The sequence below is a fragment of the Caretta caretta genome, chromosome 4, assembly GCF_965140235.1.
Source record: "Caretta caretta isolate rCarCar2 chromosome 4, rCarCar1.hap1, whole genome shotgun sequence".
NCBI lineage: Eukaryota > Metazoa > Chordata > Testudines > Cheloniidae > Caretta > Caretta caretta.
This window is the reverse complement of record NC_134209.1, coordinates 34,590,001-34,606,793: the sequence shown is the minus strand read 5'-3', so window position 1 is coordinate 34,606,793 and position 16,793 is coordinate 34,590,001. Positions and strand designations below refer to the sequence as shown.

Sequence of the window (16,793 nt, the reverse complement as noted above, 5' to 3'; positions counted from 1 at the left end):
AGCTGGTTTTCTATGCAAAGCACTACAGAAGCCTTGCTTTGACTGTTCTGGTTAACTGGATGTTCCATTTCTCAAAGTACATATACACAGATGGACAAGCATGTAAGAAATGTGGTAGAGGGAATTTACGCGTGGTGGGGTCTAACATAGGTAACAGACTTGCAGTACAGATTTTGTGGGAAAATGGAATTAGCACATTTCCTAGCCAATTTTCAAGACTACAACCCCACTGAAGGGTTATTTTATATTACAAATAAAAACAATTTAAATGATCAAACATTTACTTTTCGGCATGTCACATGCACCCATCCAGCTCAAAGAAATTGTGCATAAAACATCCAAATTGTACCAAAGAATACAAATAAACATAATCTAAAATGCACTTAATCTAATATGCAGTCAGCACAAATTTACAGAAAGTCCTCCTTCATCTTGAAGCAACTTTGCATATATTTTTAACTCACTCATCAAAACCTAACCCAACACATAGCAAAAATTATAAGCATAGGAACAGAGTCTGAAAGTAAAAACTCAAGCCAAATTAGAAAAACAATACGATCCATTGCTATCTATACTTGATGAATTGGGGACCCAATCCAGCTCCCATTACCAAAACTCTCATTGACTTCTGTCATAAACATAAAGGGAAGGGTAATCACCTTTCTGTCCACAGTGCTATAAAATCCCTCCTGGCCAGAGGCAAAACCCTTTCACCCGTAAAGGGTTAAGAAGCTAAGATAACCTTGCTGGCACCTGACCAAAATGACCAATGAGGAGACAAGATACTTTCAAAGCTGGGGGACGGGGGGGAACAAAGGGTCTGTCTGTCTGTGTGATGCTTTTGCTGGGAACAGATCAGGAATGCAGCTCAGAACTCCTGTAAAAAGTTAGTAAGTAATCTAGCTAGAAATGCGTTAGATTTCCTTTGTTTAATGGCTGGTAAAATAGCTGTGCTGAATGGAATGTATATTCCTGTTTTTGTGTCTTTTTGTAATTTAAGGTTTTGCCTAGAGGGGTTCTCTATGTTTTGAATCTGATTACCTTGTAAGGTATTTACCATCCTGATTTTTCAGAGGTGATTCTTTTACCTTTTCTTTAATTAAAATTCTTCTTTTAAGAACCTGATTGATTTTTCATTGTTCTTAAGATCCCAGGGTTTGAGTCTGTGTTCACCTGTACAAATTGGTGAGGATTTTTATCAAGCCTTCCCCAGGAAAGGGGGTGTAGGGCTTGGCAGGATATTTTGGGGGAAAATGTCTCCAAGTGGGCTCTTTCCCTGTTCTTTGTTTAACACGCTTGGTGATGGTAGCATAGGGTTTATAGGGCTCAAGGACAAGGCAAAGTTTGTATCTTGAGGACGTTTTTAACCTAAGAATAAGCTTAGGGGGTCTTTCATGCAGGTCCCCACATCTGTACCCGGGAGTTCAGAGTGGGGAAGGAACCTTGACAACTTCTATGGCAACAGGACCAGGACCAGGCCCTTGAGGTGGAAGCTAGGGCATTTCCCTCATAATAAGCAGCATTGGATTTCTAGTCTTTTTGCATCTGATATTACTTTCAGATGCATCCCTGCAACTGCTATTAAGCTAGTAAGGGTTATGCATGCATATATGAGAGCAGAGTTGTGTGCTCTGACAGACCTGATCAACTTTAACATCATATAAACAATAATGCTAACTATTATTATGATTGCGGCTCTCTATCCTCTGTTTTCTTTTACACAAGTGTCCTACCCAGGAAAAGAGATGCTGCATCCTGCTGCCATACAAAATCTTTGGGATTTTCTCTTAGAATTTCTGTATAGATTGTTTTCACGTTAAATTAATACATGCTTTAGCATCCTGTAAGAGCCAACACCCTTTAGCAACACTTGCGGAAAGTGAGACATGCTAATTTACCAACAGACCTTTTCAAATTAAAGCACCAAAGTTTAGAGAGAAGGTTCACTTTTTCTATGACTTTTCAAGGCATAAAGGGGAGGAGTATTAATAAGTGCCAAGTTAATGGAAGAAAGAGCTGGTTTCCCAATGGCATAATTCACTTTTAGTTGAGATTTTCATTAAATTTAAGACATTTAATAGGAACTTCAAACTAAGGATAAAATGTTAAAAGTGCTTAAGTGACTTAGGAGCCTACATTTCATTGAAAGTCAGTGGGGCTTGTGCACCTAAGTGCCAAGGGTGCTCCCATTGGTATTGCAAACATTTGGTGTAACATGTTCCCTTGACCCAACCTGCCCTCCAGTCCCATTCTCCCATCATGGCCTTCCCAGACTCTGTAGCCCATTCTTTCAGCTTCTGCAGCTGCCTGGCCTGCCAGCTCACCACTGATTCCTTTCCACCTGACCTCCAGTCAGCCTCTCCCCTACACAATTCCAAACCAGTGTACCCATCCCACTCTGAACCAGGTTCACAGGACTTGCTCCCTTCCAATATTTTACCTGATCCCTCACATCCCATCAGTCCAATCCACTGCTGCTACATCCAGCTGCATGCCTCATGACTGCCACTCTAGCTGGCCTATTCATCTCTCGCTGCAGCAAACCCCCAAGATTTTTCTATTCTACCTAACAAGGCAGCTACAAATTCAGGCAAGACTGCTTTCTCCCCATCCCTCCCCCACTTTCCTGTTATTGTTTTCAGAATGTGCACACAAAGAGCAGAAATTCTGTCAGTAAGTGTGGTACAGAATATACAGAAAAATTCAAGCAATCCTCAAAATAAAAAACAGAGGCAATAATATGTATTTAATAATGGGGGGAAATGACTATTGTCTTGTTTCAGAATATACTAAAACCACTTTCCAGCTGAGCCTTGGAGGCCTCTCCTGCAGCCAGGGATGTGGAAGACCCACTCCAGCCAAAAAGGAGAGCTACTACTGGCTTCCCAGTAAAGGACAACAGTCCTTCCGATTAACCTCCATCTCCACCAGACAACTACGGCTTGTGGGAAGACACAGGGGGCCTTTTTGTTATTTTACTTAGTTTATGGGCATTTTGTGTCCGATTATTGCTGTGGGACAGGTTGCTTATTCATCTGTTTGATACATCCTTAATTCCTTTGCCTGTCCTCTTCCCTTTCTTTTATTTTACCCCTCTCCTTTCTGGGAATAAAATGTTGTTTGTCCTTATCTGTTGGGCGTTGATTTCCTCTCATTGTGAACAGTAATGTCCTAGAGGCCACAGGGGTTGTTTGTTTATGTCGGCAGCCAGTAGGTAGAGGCACTGAGCCTCAAGAACCCAAGGCCCTGGACCACAGGGCCACTTGGAGGAAGGACTTTACTATGCTTGGGGATCAAGGCTGCCCCAGAGGTGGAGTACGTACTTATGTCCTAAACAGAATATATTTTCCTTGATCATGTTCCCTTCCAGAACTATCACTATAACAATGAACTTCAAAAATGGGAGATATACTGTCAAATCCAAGTGACAGATTCAATTATTTAAGAACTTTAGAGGAAGACAACACTGTTGGGTTAATACAGAGTGATGAGAATAAATGAAGAGTGATCATTCTGTGAAATAAGAAATTGCAGGTTATACATGGAAAATCTCTGGTATCAGAAGAAAAAAAATCTTCTAAAACCCTCCCAACATTAAAAGAATACTCCATTATTTTAAACCTGTACCTTTTATATTATTACTATTTGAATTATCATAGTGCCCTATTGAGATAGGCACTGTATCTGTATAACCTGGGCTGAACCATGGCTCCTTCAAGTGAGGAACTTGGAGATTTTCCTACGCTACTTGACTTCAAATACTACTTATATATTCAACGTACCAAGTAAATGCAGAGGTAAATAATATTTTAGTGCTAGAAGATGTTAAAATACTTGTCACGGGGCACCTCTGTTGCTATCCAGGGTCCTTCATTGCCTGGCCACTTTGCATGGTCACAAACACACACTAGGTTTGCACCCTTTCACCAAGCATGTATTTACTATTTTATTACAAAGCAACACAGTGTAATGCAAGCTTGCAGCAAGAGGACTCTTCCACACAGCCCTCACTTCTCAGCTGAGGCTCCCCCTCTGAACTTTCCTTCTCAGTCCCCTGCTTCCTGTTCCTTACATTTATATCGCCCCAATTAAATCATTAGCCCAGTGATTACCACCCAGGTGCTCATAATCCACCAATGGAAAGTGTTTAATTGCTCACAGCTAAGCCTGCACCTTCTTCATGCTGCAGCAACATCAATGATCCGGGGACTACTAATAGTACCCTGTCACAATACTGTCAAAAGAAACTGGACTGTATACCAATATAAGAAACAAATCCAAGCAAGCTATAATATGGACTGAAATATATTTGTCCCAAGCCATTTAATTCTTCTGTTTCCTTGGCTTGCCACTAGACTTCAGCTTTTTTGGTACCAAGAAAAGCCCTGGCCTCAGCTGGTGATTACAAAAATGTTACCACAAGTTCTAATGACTGATGGAATCTATTTTAGGATATCTTTAGGTTATGTGATGAATACGATACATGGAATTCTAATCCGGTCATTATTACTAACAGCTGTGACAACCCAACAATTTTTAATGAGTTAAAAGCATCTTTCAATAGGTAATTATTTCATCCATTACAGAACCCATGTGCAATAACACATATTCCTTTTCAATCCCCATTATGTTTATAACATACTTTTGTAGAAATTTTGAGGGGTCTTTTCCCTGGACACCTAGACTACATTAGTAAAGTAAGTGTAAAAACAGGGGTTAAAAGATTTCACACATTCCATTTTTGAGTTAATTTTTCCTTCACCCATTAGGCTCAATTGAAGGACAAAACTTTTTAGTTTAAATATATATATGGCAATAAATAAATAAATACAGAATAACAAGGCGTTTGGTTAGCATACAGAAAATTATGAGAGTTTAACATAGAAAAATCATAAAAGTAAACATTTACTAAAATACTGACCTTCTTACCAATTTTGGATAACCCAGAAAGCCATGGCTGCAAAAAATGTTCTTTTCTACCTATCACTGCCCAGGAAATGATGGCATATTCTGACAGATTTGAACTTGGTCATGGTGTCCATGCATTTATGAGTTCCAGACTTCACTACTGTCATGCAAATCTAGGGACGACACCACTGACCTGAACAAAGCTCCAACTGGTTCAGAACATAGCAGCCAATCTGCACAACAAAAGACCCCCAAGAGCATTTCCACCTCTGCACTGGCTCCAAATGAACACCGCATCAGATTCAAGGTTTCAATCTTTATCTTCATAGCTCTCCAGGTGATTGGCCCAAGTTACCTGAGGATCTGCCTCACAAAGCATCATGATCATGACCATCCATGACAGCTACATTCTACTGGAACCAAGGAACTGTTACCTTCAAGAATGAAACTTGTGTGACCAGGAAACACAATTCCCTAGGCAACAGGCTTAGAACTGTGGAACTCACTTCTAGGTGAGATCAGAATGACAACCAACCTCAAAGTCTTCAGAGCAAAATGATCTTTCTCTGGCCTATCTTTCCCATTGTACCCCATCACCATAAACAAAAAAAAACCCTTGTGTACTGTCTGGCTAATGGAGGGGAAAACAAAAGAATTGTGTATGTTCACTTTAATACATTTGTAAAGCTTTCAGGCATTACATTGATTGAAGGTGCTGTATAGAAAGATCGATTTGTTAATGCTACCAAAACCCAGAGATGGAATTGCAGTTTTATAGGAAGAATTATGGTGTATTCATCACCATAATTTTGTCTTGTTTCATTTAACTTGTGTAAGCTAGTGGTCTCAAAGAGCTTTCCCCTGCCATCTATTGATGAACTGGGGAAAAAGGGCTTGAGTATTTGCATAGACACCTATTCTGCCTAGATAAGTAGACATGCTTGCTTGCCAAATATATCATTTTAGACTGTTTTGGGGTTAAAATTCACTTAAGTCATGCAAAGGGTAATGAAATGTTATCCTTATTGTATGACTAAAGGGCAGCAGGACGGTACATAATATACCCAAAGTGAGGGGGAGTCCCCCTTCATTTAACCTCACTCACTCAATGGGTTTAGTGATGCCAAATCCAAGAAAAAGTTAGAGGGGGTGGAGACAGGTGTTCTTATCTGGTTGCGCACACTCTTTTAGATGCCATTTGACCCTCCCCTCTAATGTTTAAAGTCAGAGCTGATCAGACTCAGTTGGGAGTCCTTGTTTCTTCTCAGTGATCACTGGAGCTGAAATCACTGATAAGCTGGTCTAATGGTCTGAGCCTTAGGCTTTGTCTACACTGCATTTTCGTCTGTTAAACTTTTGTCGTTTAGGGGTGTGGAAAAAACACCCCCTGGAATGACAAAAGTTTTACCGACGAGAAGCGCCAGTGTGAACAGCGCTTTGTCGGCCGGAGAGCTCTCCCGCCGACAAAGCTACTGCCTCTCGCTAGGGGTGGATTTATTTGGTCGGCGGGAGAGCTCTCTCCTGCTGACAAAGAGCGGCTACACTACCCGCCTTTTAGTGGCACAGCTGTGTGGCTAAAAGGTGCATCACGTAAACATAGCCTTAGATCTGGTGTGGGGACAGCACTGCAATGAAAGACAACTCAGAAGAGGCATCAGTGAACTTCTCCAGTACCCAGTGAAATGACGAAGAGCTGAAATCACGAAGGACTGGGGTAGGTAATGGAACCTCAGAACAGACTGCAGTGAGCAGTGGTGGCAGCAGCATGCTGCAAAAGCAACAGCTATAGAGATGGGAGCGTCAGAGGCAGCACTCAACTCCTCATGGGCAGGAGATGAACCCACTTGAATATGCCCCTGGACTCTGGGATGTTGCTGACCTTGGACAACAAACCATGAATGGGAGGCAGCACAGGGAAGGGAGAAATGGCACGTTACAGGGACATTCATCCATCAGACTTTCACACTGCAAGGAGGGAAACTGAGACAAAGGACTACTGCCAAAGATATCGTGGGGTGGGTGTTTACTTACTGTTTGTATAATTTTGAATAACTGTTGCTGTGTTTCCCAAATTAATGCTGTGTTCCTTTTCTTCTTAATAAAAGTTTTCTCTTCTTGTCCACAGACTCAGTGTTTGCAAGTGAGGAAGCAATGGGACTCACACGTGTCCAGGAGTGGTGTTTAGTTTTCCCAGGTTTCTGGGTGGAGGCTCGGCTAATTCTGTTTTGCAATGTTCAGAGGAAACCCTACTCATTGAACCCACCCCTTGTTGCTGCTGACACCACGTGACAGAAGGGTTATTCTTGTAGCAGTTTCTTTCACTGTAGCTTTAATTCCGTAGGCATGAAGGGCCAGATTTTCAAAGGTATTTAGCAAAAAGAAAAGGAGTACTTGTGGCACCTTAGAGACTAACCAATTTATTTGAGCATGAGCTTTCGTGAGCTACAGCTCTGTAGCTCACGAAAGCTCATGCTCAAATAAATTGGTTAGTCTCTAAGGTGCCACAAGTACTCCTTTTCTTTTTGCGAATACAGACTAACACGGCTGTTCCTCTGAAAGGTATTTAGGTGCCTAAAGATGCAGATGAGATTTTTCTAAAGTGCCTAATTCTTTTTGAGTGGGGTTAGGTGCCTATCCTGCCTAGGCACCTATCTGCATATTTAGATGCCTAAATGCCTTTGAAAATCTGGCCCCAAGTGATTTTTATATATATAAAACTTTGTATGGTCTTAGACTAAATAGCATACTGTCCAAGCGACCTTTGGTTTAAGGTCAATGGATGCTCCAGCAGCAGTGGACAATGTTATCAGTCTAGAAGGCTGAATCAGCAATTTGTCAGGAGATGAACCATGCTTATTTATATGCAAATTTATACAGGATTTTAATCTGAGAAGAACACACAGTTATTTGTTTTTCGTTTATATATTTAAATTTCAAAACTGTTCTCCTCCAGAAGACAAAAGGACCTCTAGGGTGAATTTGTAATTAACATGTTCAAGGTCTAGGTCATGCCTTGGTGCAAGCAGATTATTTTGCATTGCCATGGGGAGAAAGAATTTTATGGAGAATAAACAAGTGTTTCAGTGAAAACAGGCAAATTTCTTTTAAATTAAAAAAGCTAGCAGTATAGAAAGTATAAAAGTAAAATGTAGCACCAAAGATACTTTATAGAGAAAGTTTCAAACAATGCTGGTAAACAGATAAGGAAATTAAACTTGTGTGTATTTGGGGAATAATTTAAAACATAAGATAGATTTGTAAGGATGGTTAAATCAAATGGTAAAGTGGACTTTGACACCTCTTGTAAGAGTGTCTATATACATAAATTAAAACTGACTTCTGTATAACTAAGAAAGCTTTATTAGCACACAGACACATTCCTTTTGGAGGGACATGTGACACTTCATATTGATAAAAGAGAAAGAATGGCATAGCTTTGAGCTGGGGAAGCATCCAGATAGCCCTAAAGTAACTATGTAGGGGACATGGAGGAATCCTTATTCCTGCTATTGTCCAGTGCAGCTGTGTTAGGGCTAGGGACAATCTAGCCTATAGTAGCAGAATTCTAAATGGGTGTCTAACTTCAGTAATTCAGGCCATTTCTATTGCTTCATCATAATAGGAATTTGGAATCTATATCTCTGAAACAACTCTTGCATTAGTTTTCCAACATCAGCCCAGAACTTATAACAAAATGCTGGAGGGAACACTATGATGGAATCCATCTTCTATTTTTGTAAAGCTCTCGGGTTTACCTTTTAGATTAAAAAAAATGAAGCCCACATATCAATTCAGATAGAACCTGTTTTTATTATAGGACACATCACAAAACCCACAAGCCAGGCAGTAATTTCTGAGATTCCAACACTATTTTATAGAAACAAGGTGGGTCAAGTAATATCTTTTATTGGACCAACTTCTACTACAAAGTGGAACAGATTGTTTAGCATAAGGAGTTAACACATATTGTAAGAGCCCATTCAAGGTGAAGTAGCCACTTAACACTTCTGTAGCAGTAGGACAAAAGAGGGTGATTAGCGGGTTACAGATTGTTGTAATAAATCCATTGTTGTAATAAACACAGTGTCTTTATTAAGCCCATGATTTTTAGTGTCTAGCAAAGTTAAGAATTTAAGCACTCAGGGTCGTCTTTTGAAGGTGTGGAGGTTTCCTTGGAGAATGGGGACTGAGAGATCAGATATGGAAATAAAATATTTATTTTGCAAAAACGGTTTCATTCTTCTGTGTGAGTTCATTTTAGAGTGTAGTGATTGTCTCATTTCACCTTTCTCCCCCATGCATTCTCAGAGCCCGAGCTCCATTGCGAGCCCGAACATCTACACTGCAATTTTATCGCCCTGCAGCCTGAGTGCAATGATCCCAAGTCTGCTGACCCAGGCCAGCTGCAGCCATGCTGCTGATCTTTTATTGTGGTGTGTACATGTAACCTCTGAGTACCTTTCTCAGACCTGAACAAGAGCTCTGTGTAAGCTTAAAAGCTTGTCTTTCACCAACAGCAGTTGGTCCAATAAAAGATATTACCTCCTGCATTTTGTCTCTCTAATATCTTGGGACCACCAGGGTGTAACTACAACAACATTGCAAAAAAATATTTTGTCTCAGGCAGAAACTTACTTTACATTCAACCTATTAGAAACAAATGGGCAGGCAAATAAGCAAAAAGACACATCATAACAACCACAAGAATGTGAGAAGAAACAAATCCAAAAGGTTACACTAAGGTTAAAATATTACGGCCAAGGAATCAGTTCAGCTATACCAGTGACAGACAGGTATAAGTAAGAGGAAAAACAGGCCCTTAATGCTAGCATAAGGATCCTCTGTATAGTATTAAAACTTAGAGTTCAGTCCATGGAAGATTACTCAACTCTTCAAAGCAGTCCTTCCAGAATTTTCCAGTAGCATTCCTAACTCAAACAATCTTAGCTCAAAAGCTAAAGGACCTGGAGAAGACTGACAAAAACTTACCAATGAACGTTCAGTTCTCAAAAGAAAGCTCAATCAAGATTCCAGCATGTACTGGGCTTGCCTTACCATAACTTTCCCCAAAATTCCTGGGGAATTCACAGACAGGCATTACATTTATTGCTTCCTCTCTCCTGGATGCAGACCATGTCCCTAGGTTCCATTGCCATGACATCCCTCACCCACACTTCCTTCCTCCACCTGGCTGCCCAGTCCATACCTCCTTCCTGCACAGTCATCCATCAGATTTTGGAATGTAGGAGGAGAGATATAGATGGAATGAGACTCTACATCTATGGATTATAAGGGCAGAATTTGGCCCCATTTATTTAACGGAGTACTGTATATCAGCTCATAAGAAAGGATCCTATTACAATTTTAAATATCCACCAAGCTTCGCTAAAGGCTTGCACATTAACAGTAATTTTTTGTCACTATTGCAAGTGGTAATGTTAATAGTGAACAAATGATGAATTTGTAAACCCTGTTTCCTGGAGATTACAGTATGATTATAGTTCATGAGGCTGAATATAAAATAGACCAATTGCTTACTGATTGTCTAAAGGTCTAGAGAGTTACCCTTAAAAGCCACCAAGTGTAGTTGACACACTGTTAACTACAAATATTTATCCCTGTCACTTGCTTAAACCACTCAGCATTCCTCACTTCTTGCTTTAGTAGCATTTTTAACAGAGAATATGATTGGTTTCCACCCGGAGAGAGACTGCAGTGCTGTACATCTTTCTCAAGTGATGCTGTACACAAATTCTGTGGTGCAATGGTTTTGAACTTACTTATCAATAATAGCCTTTTCCCCTCTAACATTCCATCTTCTATGTGTTTATCTTTCGATGGCAACAGTGGGATTTATGTTGACTTTAACGGGAGCATAGTTAGGTCAATCCTGGGCATTTTTGAAAATCCCACTTTATGCTCTTCAGGGTGAGGATTATCTTTTGTTTTTAATGTACTGTCCTGTCACAAGAGCATTGTCATTACTAATAATAACTCTTAGAGTGAACATTTCATCAACAGTGCACATCTAATGTAGGTAGAAAAATTAAACAAATTATGGCACATGATACTTAATGTATTAAAGACTATGTCAAAATACTACTCCCAAAGGGTAAATAATCAAAAACTAATTTCTCTTCATTGGATGATGAAATTTTTGCAACTTGTTTCACACAACTATTTTGTTCTCTAATTTTGTAATATAAAGAAACAAAACAAATGTACATCCATGAAACTCTCTCTTCAGTCACTGTTGATTAGCCGAGTCCAAGAAAGAACACTTTAAAGTGATTCTTTCTCTTCCATTCCAGTAGTTCTATAGTACCTTTATTTATTTAAAACTAAAATGTTCATGCTATTAGTCCATCATACGGAGTAACTACTTTGGCTAGTTGGACTTTTTTTTTAAAGGTTATCTCATTTTAAATAGGAAGCACTACACAGCCACAACATATATCATAGAGCATTATTGCAGACACACAAAGGCTCCAATTCAGCACATATATAACTTTAAGCACACGCTTGGCACTTTGCTGAACTGGAGCCTTGTTGTACTCACACAGCACTTACTCAGATGTAGAGCTGTGCTGATTTTATACCAGCTGAAGATCTGGCTCACTGTACATTTACCCAATAGACCACAAAAGCTTTGATCAGGTCAGAAAGCTGCAAATTAGAAGGTCTCTAAGTAGTACCATCCATTAGATGGAATACCATAATCTGGAGCTGTACCTGCCATTTTGGGATTCAAAAGTAAAACTTTTCGGTTCACATATTTATCTATTCTGGTTACTATTAGGTATCTCAAAACTATATAATTATGTACCTATTCCAGCGATATGATACACTTACATTCACAGTTGCCTATTTTTTTTTTTTTGTGGCAGTTACAGAGACAATTAGGTCAATTCACAAATAGGGGCTGGATTCTCCAGTCCATTGAAGTTGCTCTGTGATGCTCTGATGACTCAAAGTTGCCATAAGATCACCTTAACTAGCCAGCAGAGGAGTTCATCAGCTCCGGGGAATCCTCTGGTGGCATAGGGTCACTGCCTGGGGTCCGATGCCCTCCCCTTCTTGGCCTCTGTCCACTGAGAAGGGCACTAGCACATCTCTATGCCTTCCCCTCAGCTCCTTTAATGGCTCTTCTGGGCCACTGACAGCTGGTGCAAATACCAGCTTGCTTTTTGTTTGTTTTATTTTAAATACCGTAAAAATTTGAAAGAACTTAAGCACCAATAAATAAACAAACAAATTTAAACTGTGTCAATTTTATTAACAATCTGATTTGATCACATAAAATCAAGACAAAATATAAATTGCTGATCTGGGCCCAATCCTGCAGTTCCAGTGAAGTTTAGTTGGAATTCTGATTGACTGAAGACTGTTGGAACAGGCACAGCATCTTAAACAGACCCCTTTGTGGCTTGATATTTCAGCACATAGAAAAACATCATGCAATCACCTGAGACAGCAGCAATCCTACATGCAAAAGGCAATAAAACATGGGCAAAGACTTCTTAGCTTTAACTCTGATTTTGTCTTTTAGGTTTGAATTCTACCCTGAAGTATTCAAATGGATTCTTATATAGTTGAATTTATAGAGGCTGCTAAGAAATAATAATAATCAATGTGACCTGTTCAAAATAGAATGAAGAACATAATGACCTGGAACAAAATGTAGAGATAATTTTGCTAGGATATTTCATTCAAAACGTATTAACAAATACACACCATATTATAATAAAGGTCTGATACAAACTGATAAAACCAGTTAAATAAGAAGTGAAGACCCAAAATCAGTTTTTAGTGGTGCCATTGTGATTACAGGTGTTCTTGGGATTGGGGCACTTGGTGCATTTAGGCACTTTGGTAAGTGGTCTGGTTTTCAAAAGTCCTCACTTCAGTGTGAGCTGCTGAGGGCTCAGCACTTCTGAAAATCATAGATTCATATATACTAAGGTCAGAAGGGACCATTATGATCATCTAGTCCGACCTCCTGTACAACGCAGGCCACAGAATCTCACCCACCCACTCCTGCGAAAAGCCTCTCACCTATGTCTGAGCGATTGAAGTCCTCAAATTGTGGTTTAAAGACTTCAAGGAGCAGAGAATCCTCCAGCAAGTGACCCGTGGTCCATGCTACACAGGAAGGCGAAAAACCTCCAGGGCCTCTTCCAATCTGCCCTGGAGGAAAATTCCTTCCCGATCCCAAATATGGCAATCAGCTAAACCCTGAGCATATGGGCAAGATTCACGAAAGCTCATGCTCAAATAAATTGGTTAGTCTCTAAAGTGCCACAAGTACTCCTTTTCTTTTTGCGAATACAGACTAACACGGCTGTTCCTCTGATACCCAGGAAAGAATTTTCTGTAGTGACTCAGATCCCACCCCATCTAACATCCCATCACAGGCCATTGGGCCTATTTACCATGAATATTTAAAGATCAATTAATTACCAAAATCATGTTATCCCATCATACCACCTCCTCCATAAACTTATTGAGTTTAATCTTAAAGCCAGATAGGTCTTTTGCCCCCACTGCTTCCCTTGGAAGGCTATTCCAAAACTTCATTCCTCTGATGGTTAGAAACCTTCATCTAATTTCAAGTCTAAACTTCCCAATGACCAGTTTATATCCATTTGTTCTTGTGTCCACATTGGCACTGAGCTTAAATAATTCCTCTCCCTCTCCGGTATTTACCCCTCTGATATATTTAGAGAGAGCAATCATATCTCCCCTCAACCTTCTTTTGGTTAGGCTAAACAAGCCAAGCTCCTTGAGTCTCCTTTCATAAGACAGGTTTTCCATTCCTCGGATCATCCTAGTAGCCCTTCTCTGTACCTGTTCCAGTTTGAATTCATCCTTCTTAAACGTGGGAGACCAGAACTGCACACAGTATTCCAGGTGAGGTCTCACCAGTGCCTTGTAGAACGGTACTAAAACCTCCTTATCTCTATTGGAAATACCTCGCCTGATGCATCCCAAGACCGCATTAGCTTTTTTCACGGCCATATCACATTGGTGGCTCATAGACATCCTGTGATCAACCAATACTCCAAAGTCCTTCTCCTCCTCCGTTTCTTCTAATTGATGCATCCCCAGCTTATAACTAAAATTGTTGTTATTAATCCCTAAATGCATGACCTTACACTTCTCATGATTAAATTTCATCCTATTACTATTACTCCACTTTACAAGGTCATCCAAATCTTCCCATATGATTTCCCGGTCCTTCTCTAAATTGGCAATACCTCCCAGCTTTGTATCATCTGCAAACTTTAGGTGCCAAAAAATCACCTTGGTGTAATTTTAAAAGCCCATTTTAAAAAATCTTATCCACAAAGTACTCATCTGGGTATGCTATGAAAACAACCTATTGAGATTAAATGACATGTGCCTTAATTTGTGCCTCATTTTTTAATTTCTTTCACTTTAGTAACTGTCAGAACCCCCTCTGTTACTAAAATCTTGGCTTTTATAATAGTAGTTTACAGAAAGACAAGAAAATATTTATCCTAGTGGATGCAATGATGGTCATTTTGGCGAACAAATTTAGTTTTGTGGGAACTTTTAAAGATCACTGCGTTTTAGAAACATTTTATTCTAAAATATTTATAAAGCAACATAAATGTATTTAGATGGGAAAAGCATACATAAATTTATAGAAAGAATCATATAAGTAGTTTGGCAAAACTACCCCATTTCCCTCCAAAGGATTAAAAAGCAATTTGCAATCCACAAACAAATCCCCTTTTTGTTATAAGTTTATTAAGCTGTTATTTGAAAATTTTCTTAAACAATGAACAAACGTTCACACGGGTTGCTTAGCAAGACACTTCATTAATCAGCTTCACACACAGATTGCAACTCTGAAATCTGCTTTGGGGCTTCTAATATATATTCTTTTCTCCATCAACACTTTCTGGCTATGATCAAAAAGGTCTAATAGGCGCAGATCCTGCAGGAGCAGCAGGTACCTGAGTGAGACATCACTTGGTGAATCAGTCCAATGGGGAGGGTTTAACTCGGAGAATCTTTCAGAGAGCCTAGGGCTCTCTAGTTCCATACTAAAAATCGTTATTCCTTATGATAAAGAGAGCAAGTTTTCCTACGGGAAGATTCAGATTACCACCTCCTAAGAAGAAAAGGAGTACTTGTGGCACCTTAGAGACTAACCAATTTATTTGAGCATGAGCTTTCGTGAGCTACAGCTCACTTCATCAGATGCAGTATCTGATGAAGTGAGCTGTAGCTCACGAAAGCTCATGCTCAAATAAATTGGTTAGTCTCTAAGGTGCCACAAGTACTCCTTTTCTTTTTGCGAATACAGACTAACACGGCTGTTCCTCTAACACCTCCTAAGAGTAGCAGTCAAAACGCATTGAAGCAGAACACCACCGAGAAGATTCATCAGAAAATAAATAAATAAAATGAATACATTTTAGCATTAAGAAAGCAAAACAGCACAGAGGAATCTGTTTACACAACACACACCCCGCCTTCCCAAATCCCACTCCTATGGAAGAGGACTCCCGCGCCTTTAAACTTTAAAATGCTGGGTTTTTTAACGTCTCTCTCGGATGGAGGAGGTCTGCCCTGTGTTTCAAAGAGGCGTTTAACAATAAGAAAGCAAGAGCCCTCCCTCCAAGTGACACCACCGCCCGGTGTGTAGGTGGGAGCACCACTTCAGCGGCATTAGCCCCCCACAAACACCACGCCCGACAGTAGTCCGCCTCCCCCACTGAACGTGTGACGCGCCCCAGACCCTCTGGGCGGGGAGGCTCTGACGGCAGGACAGCGGCGATTCTTTCCAAACCCTCCCCGCGCCCTGCACTTCTCCGCTCTGCCCCGGCCACCGGAGCCGCTGCCTGTCCCACGCGCCCTGCCTCACCTGCTCCTGCGCCCCCGCCATCCTGGGCTCTGCGCCCCGGAGCATCCAAGCCGGCCGCGGGCGCAGGGGGCCGGGGCACTCAGCCCAGCCGGGCAGGCGGCGGGGGAACCGGCCCTACTGGTCCCCCAGCTCCATCCCGCGGGGACGCGGCCCCTGCTGCCCCAGAAGCCGCCGCCGCCGCCTGCTCGTCCGGCCGCGCCACGGCTGCGGGAGTCGGGGAGGGGAGCGGGCGGGGAGCGCGTGTGAAGGGCCCGCCGGCCTCTGGCAGCCGCCCGCTGCCTGTGCCGGGAGGGGGAGATGGGACTGGCCCGGCGCGCTCGCAGCTATTTAAGCGGCTCAAGAGGAGCGTGGTGGGGGTTTCCCCGCCCCCTGCTCCCCACGCCAGCCGGTGACCTCGGCAGGCAAGAGAAAGCGGGCTCCGCCGCTCCCCCGCAGCCTTAGCTCTGGGCCACAGGGACCTGTGCGCACCTGGAGCTGCCCCCCTCCGGCACTGGGACGGCCGAACCCCTTGAGCCTCGCTGGCTGCAGTGCTCCTTGTCCTCCTCTCTCTCTCTCATGCCCCTGCTTTAGGTTTTCCCTTCCCTCTTCTCTTGAGTTCTTTCCTCCTCAGCCTTCCCCTTTTCCGTTTCCTTTTTCTCATTTTCCATCCTTCCTCTTCTCCTTTTTCTCCCACTTTCCTTCTCCCAAGTTTTTCCCTCAGGCTCCGCCTTTTCTTTCTCTCATCCCGTTTCTTTCCCGCTCTTTTCTTTCTTCTCTCTGCCTTGTCTCCCTCTTTGCCTTCCAAGTAACCCTCCCCCTCCACACCTCATTATCCACTGTGCCTGTTACCTAAAATGCAAATCGTTGCTGCCGTCTGTCCATGTTCCAGACAGCAAAATCAAAAAGGATTTGACATTGTGGATTGACCTAATTCTCTCCCCTCCCTTCCCTCAAAACATAGGCATGTAAAAGAAAAACACAAAATGTTTTTTGATGTATTTGTAGTGTG

General features: G+C 41.5%; 1 protein-coding gene across 3 annotated transcripts in view; it reads right to left on the bottom strand.

The window, feature by feature from the left end:
- LOC125635606 (melanopsin) overlaps positions 1-16,104 on the bottom strand; it is a 77,199-nt gene extending 61,095 nt beyond the window's left edge. For all 3 annotated transcript variants that reach the window (XR_007356313.2, XM_048847490.2, XM_075127529.1), the window contains exon 1: positions 15,806-16,104. Coding sequence is in view for 2 of the 3 variants with exons in the window: in XM_048847490.2 (XP_048703447.2) it covers positions 15,806-15,850 (45 nt within the window). In the remaining variant the exon portion in view is untranslated. The remainder of the gene's footprint in view (positions 1-15,805) is intronic.
- Between the last annotated feature and the right edge of the window lie 689 nt (positions 16,105-16,793).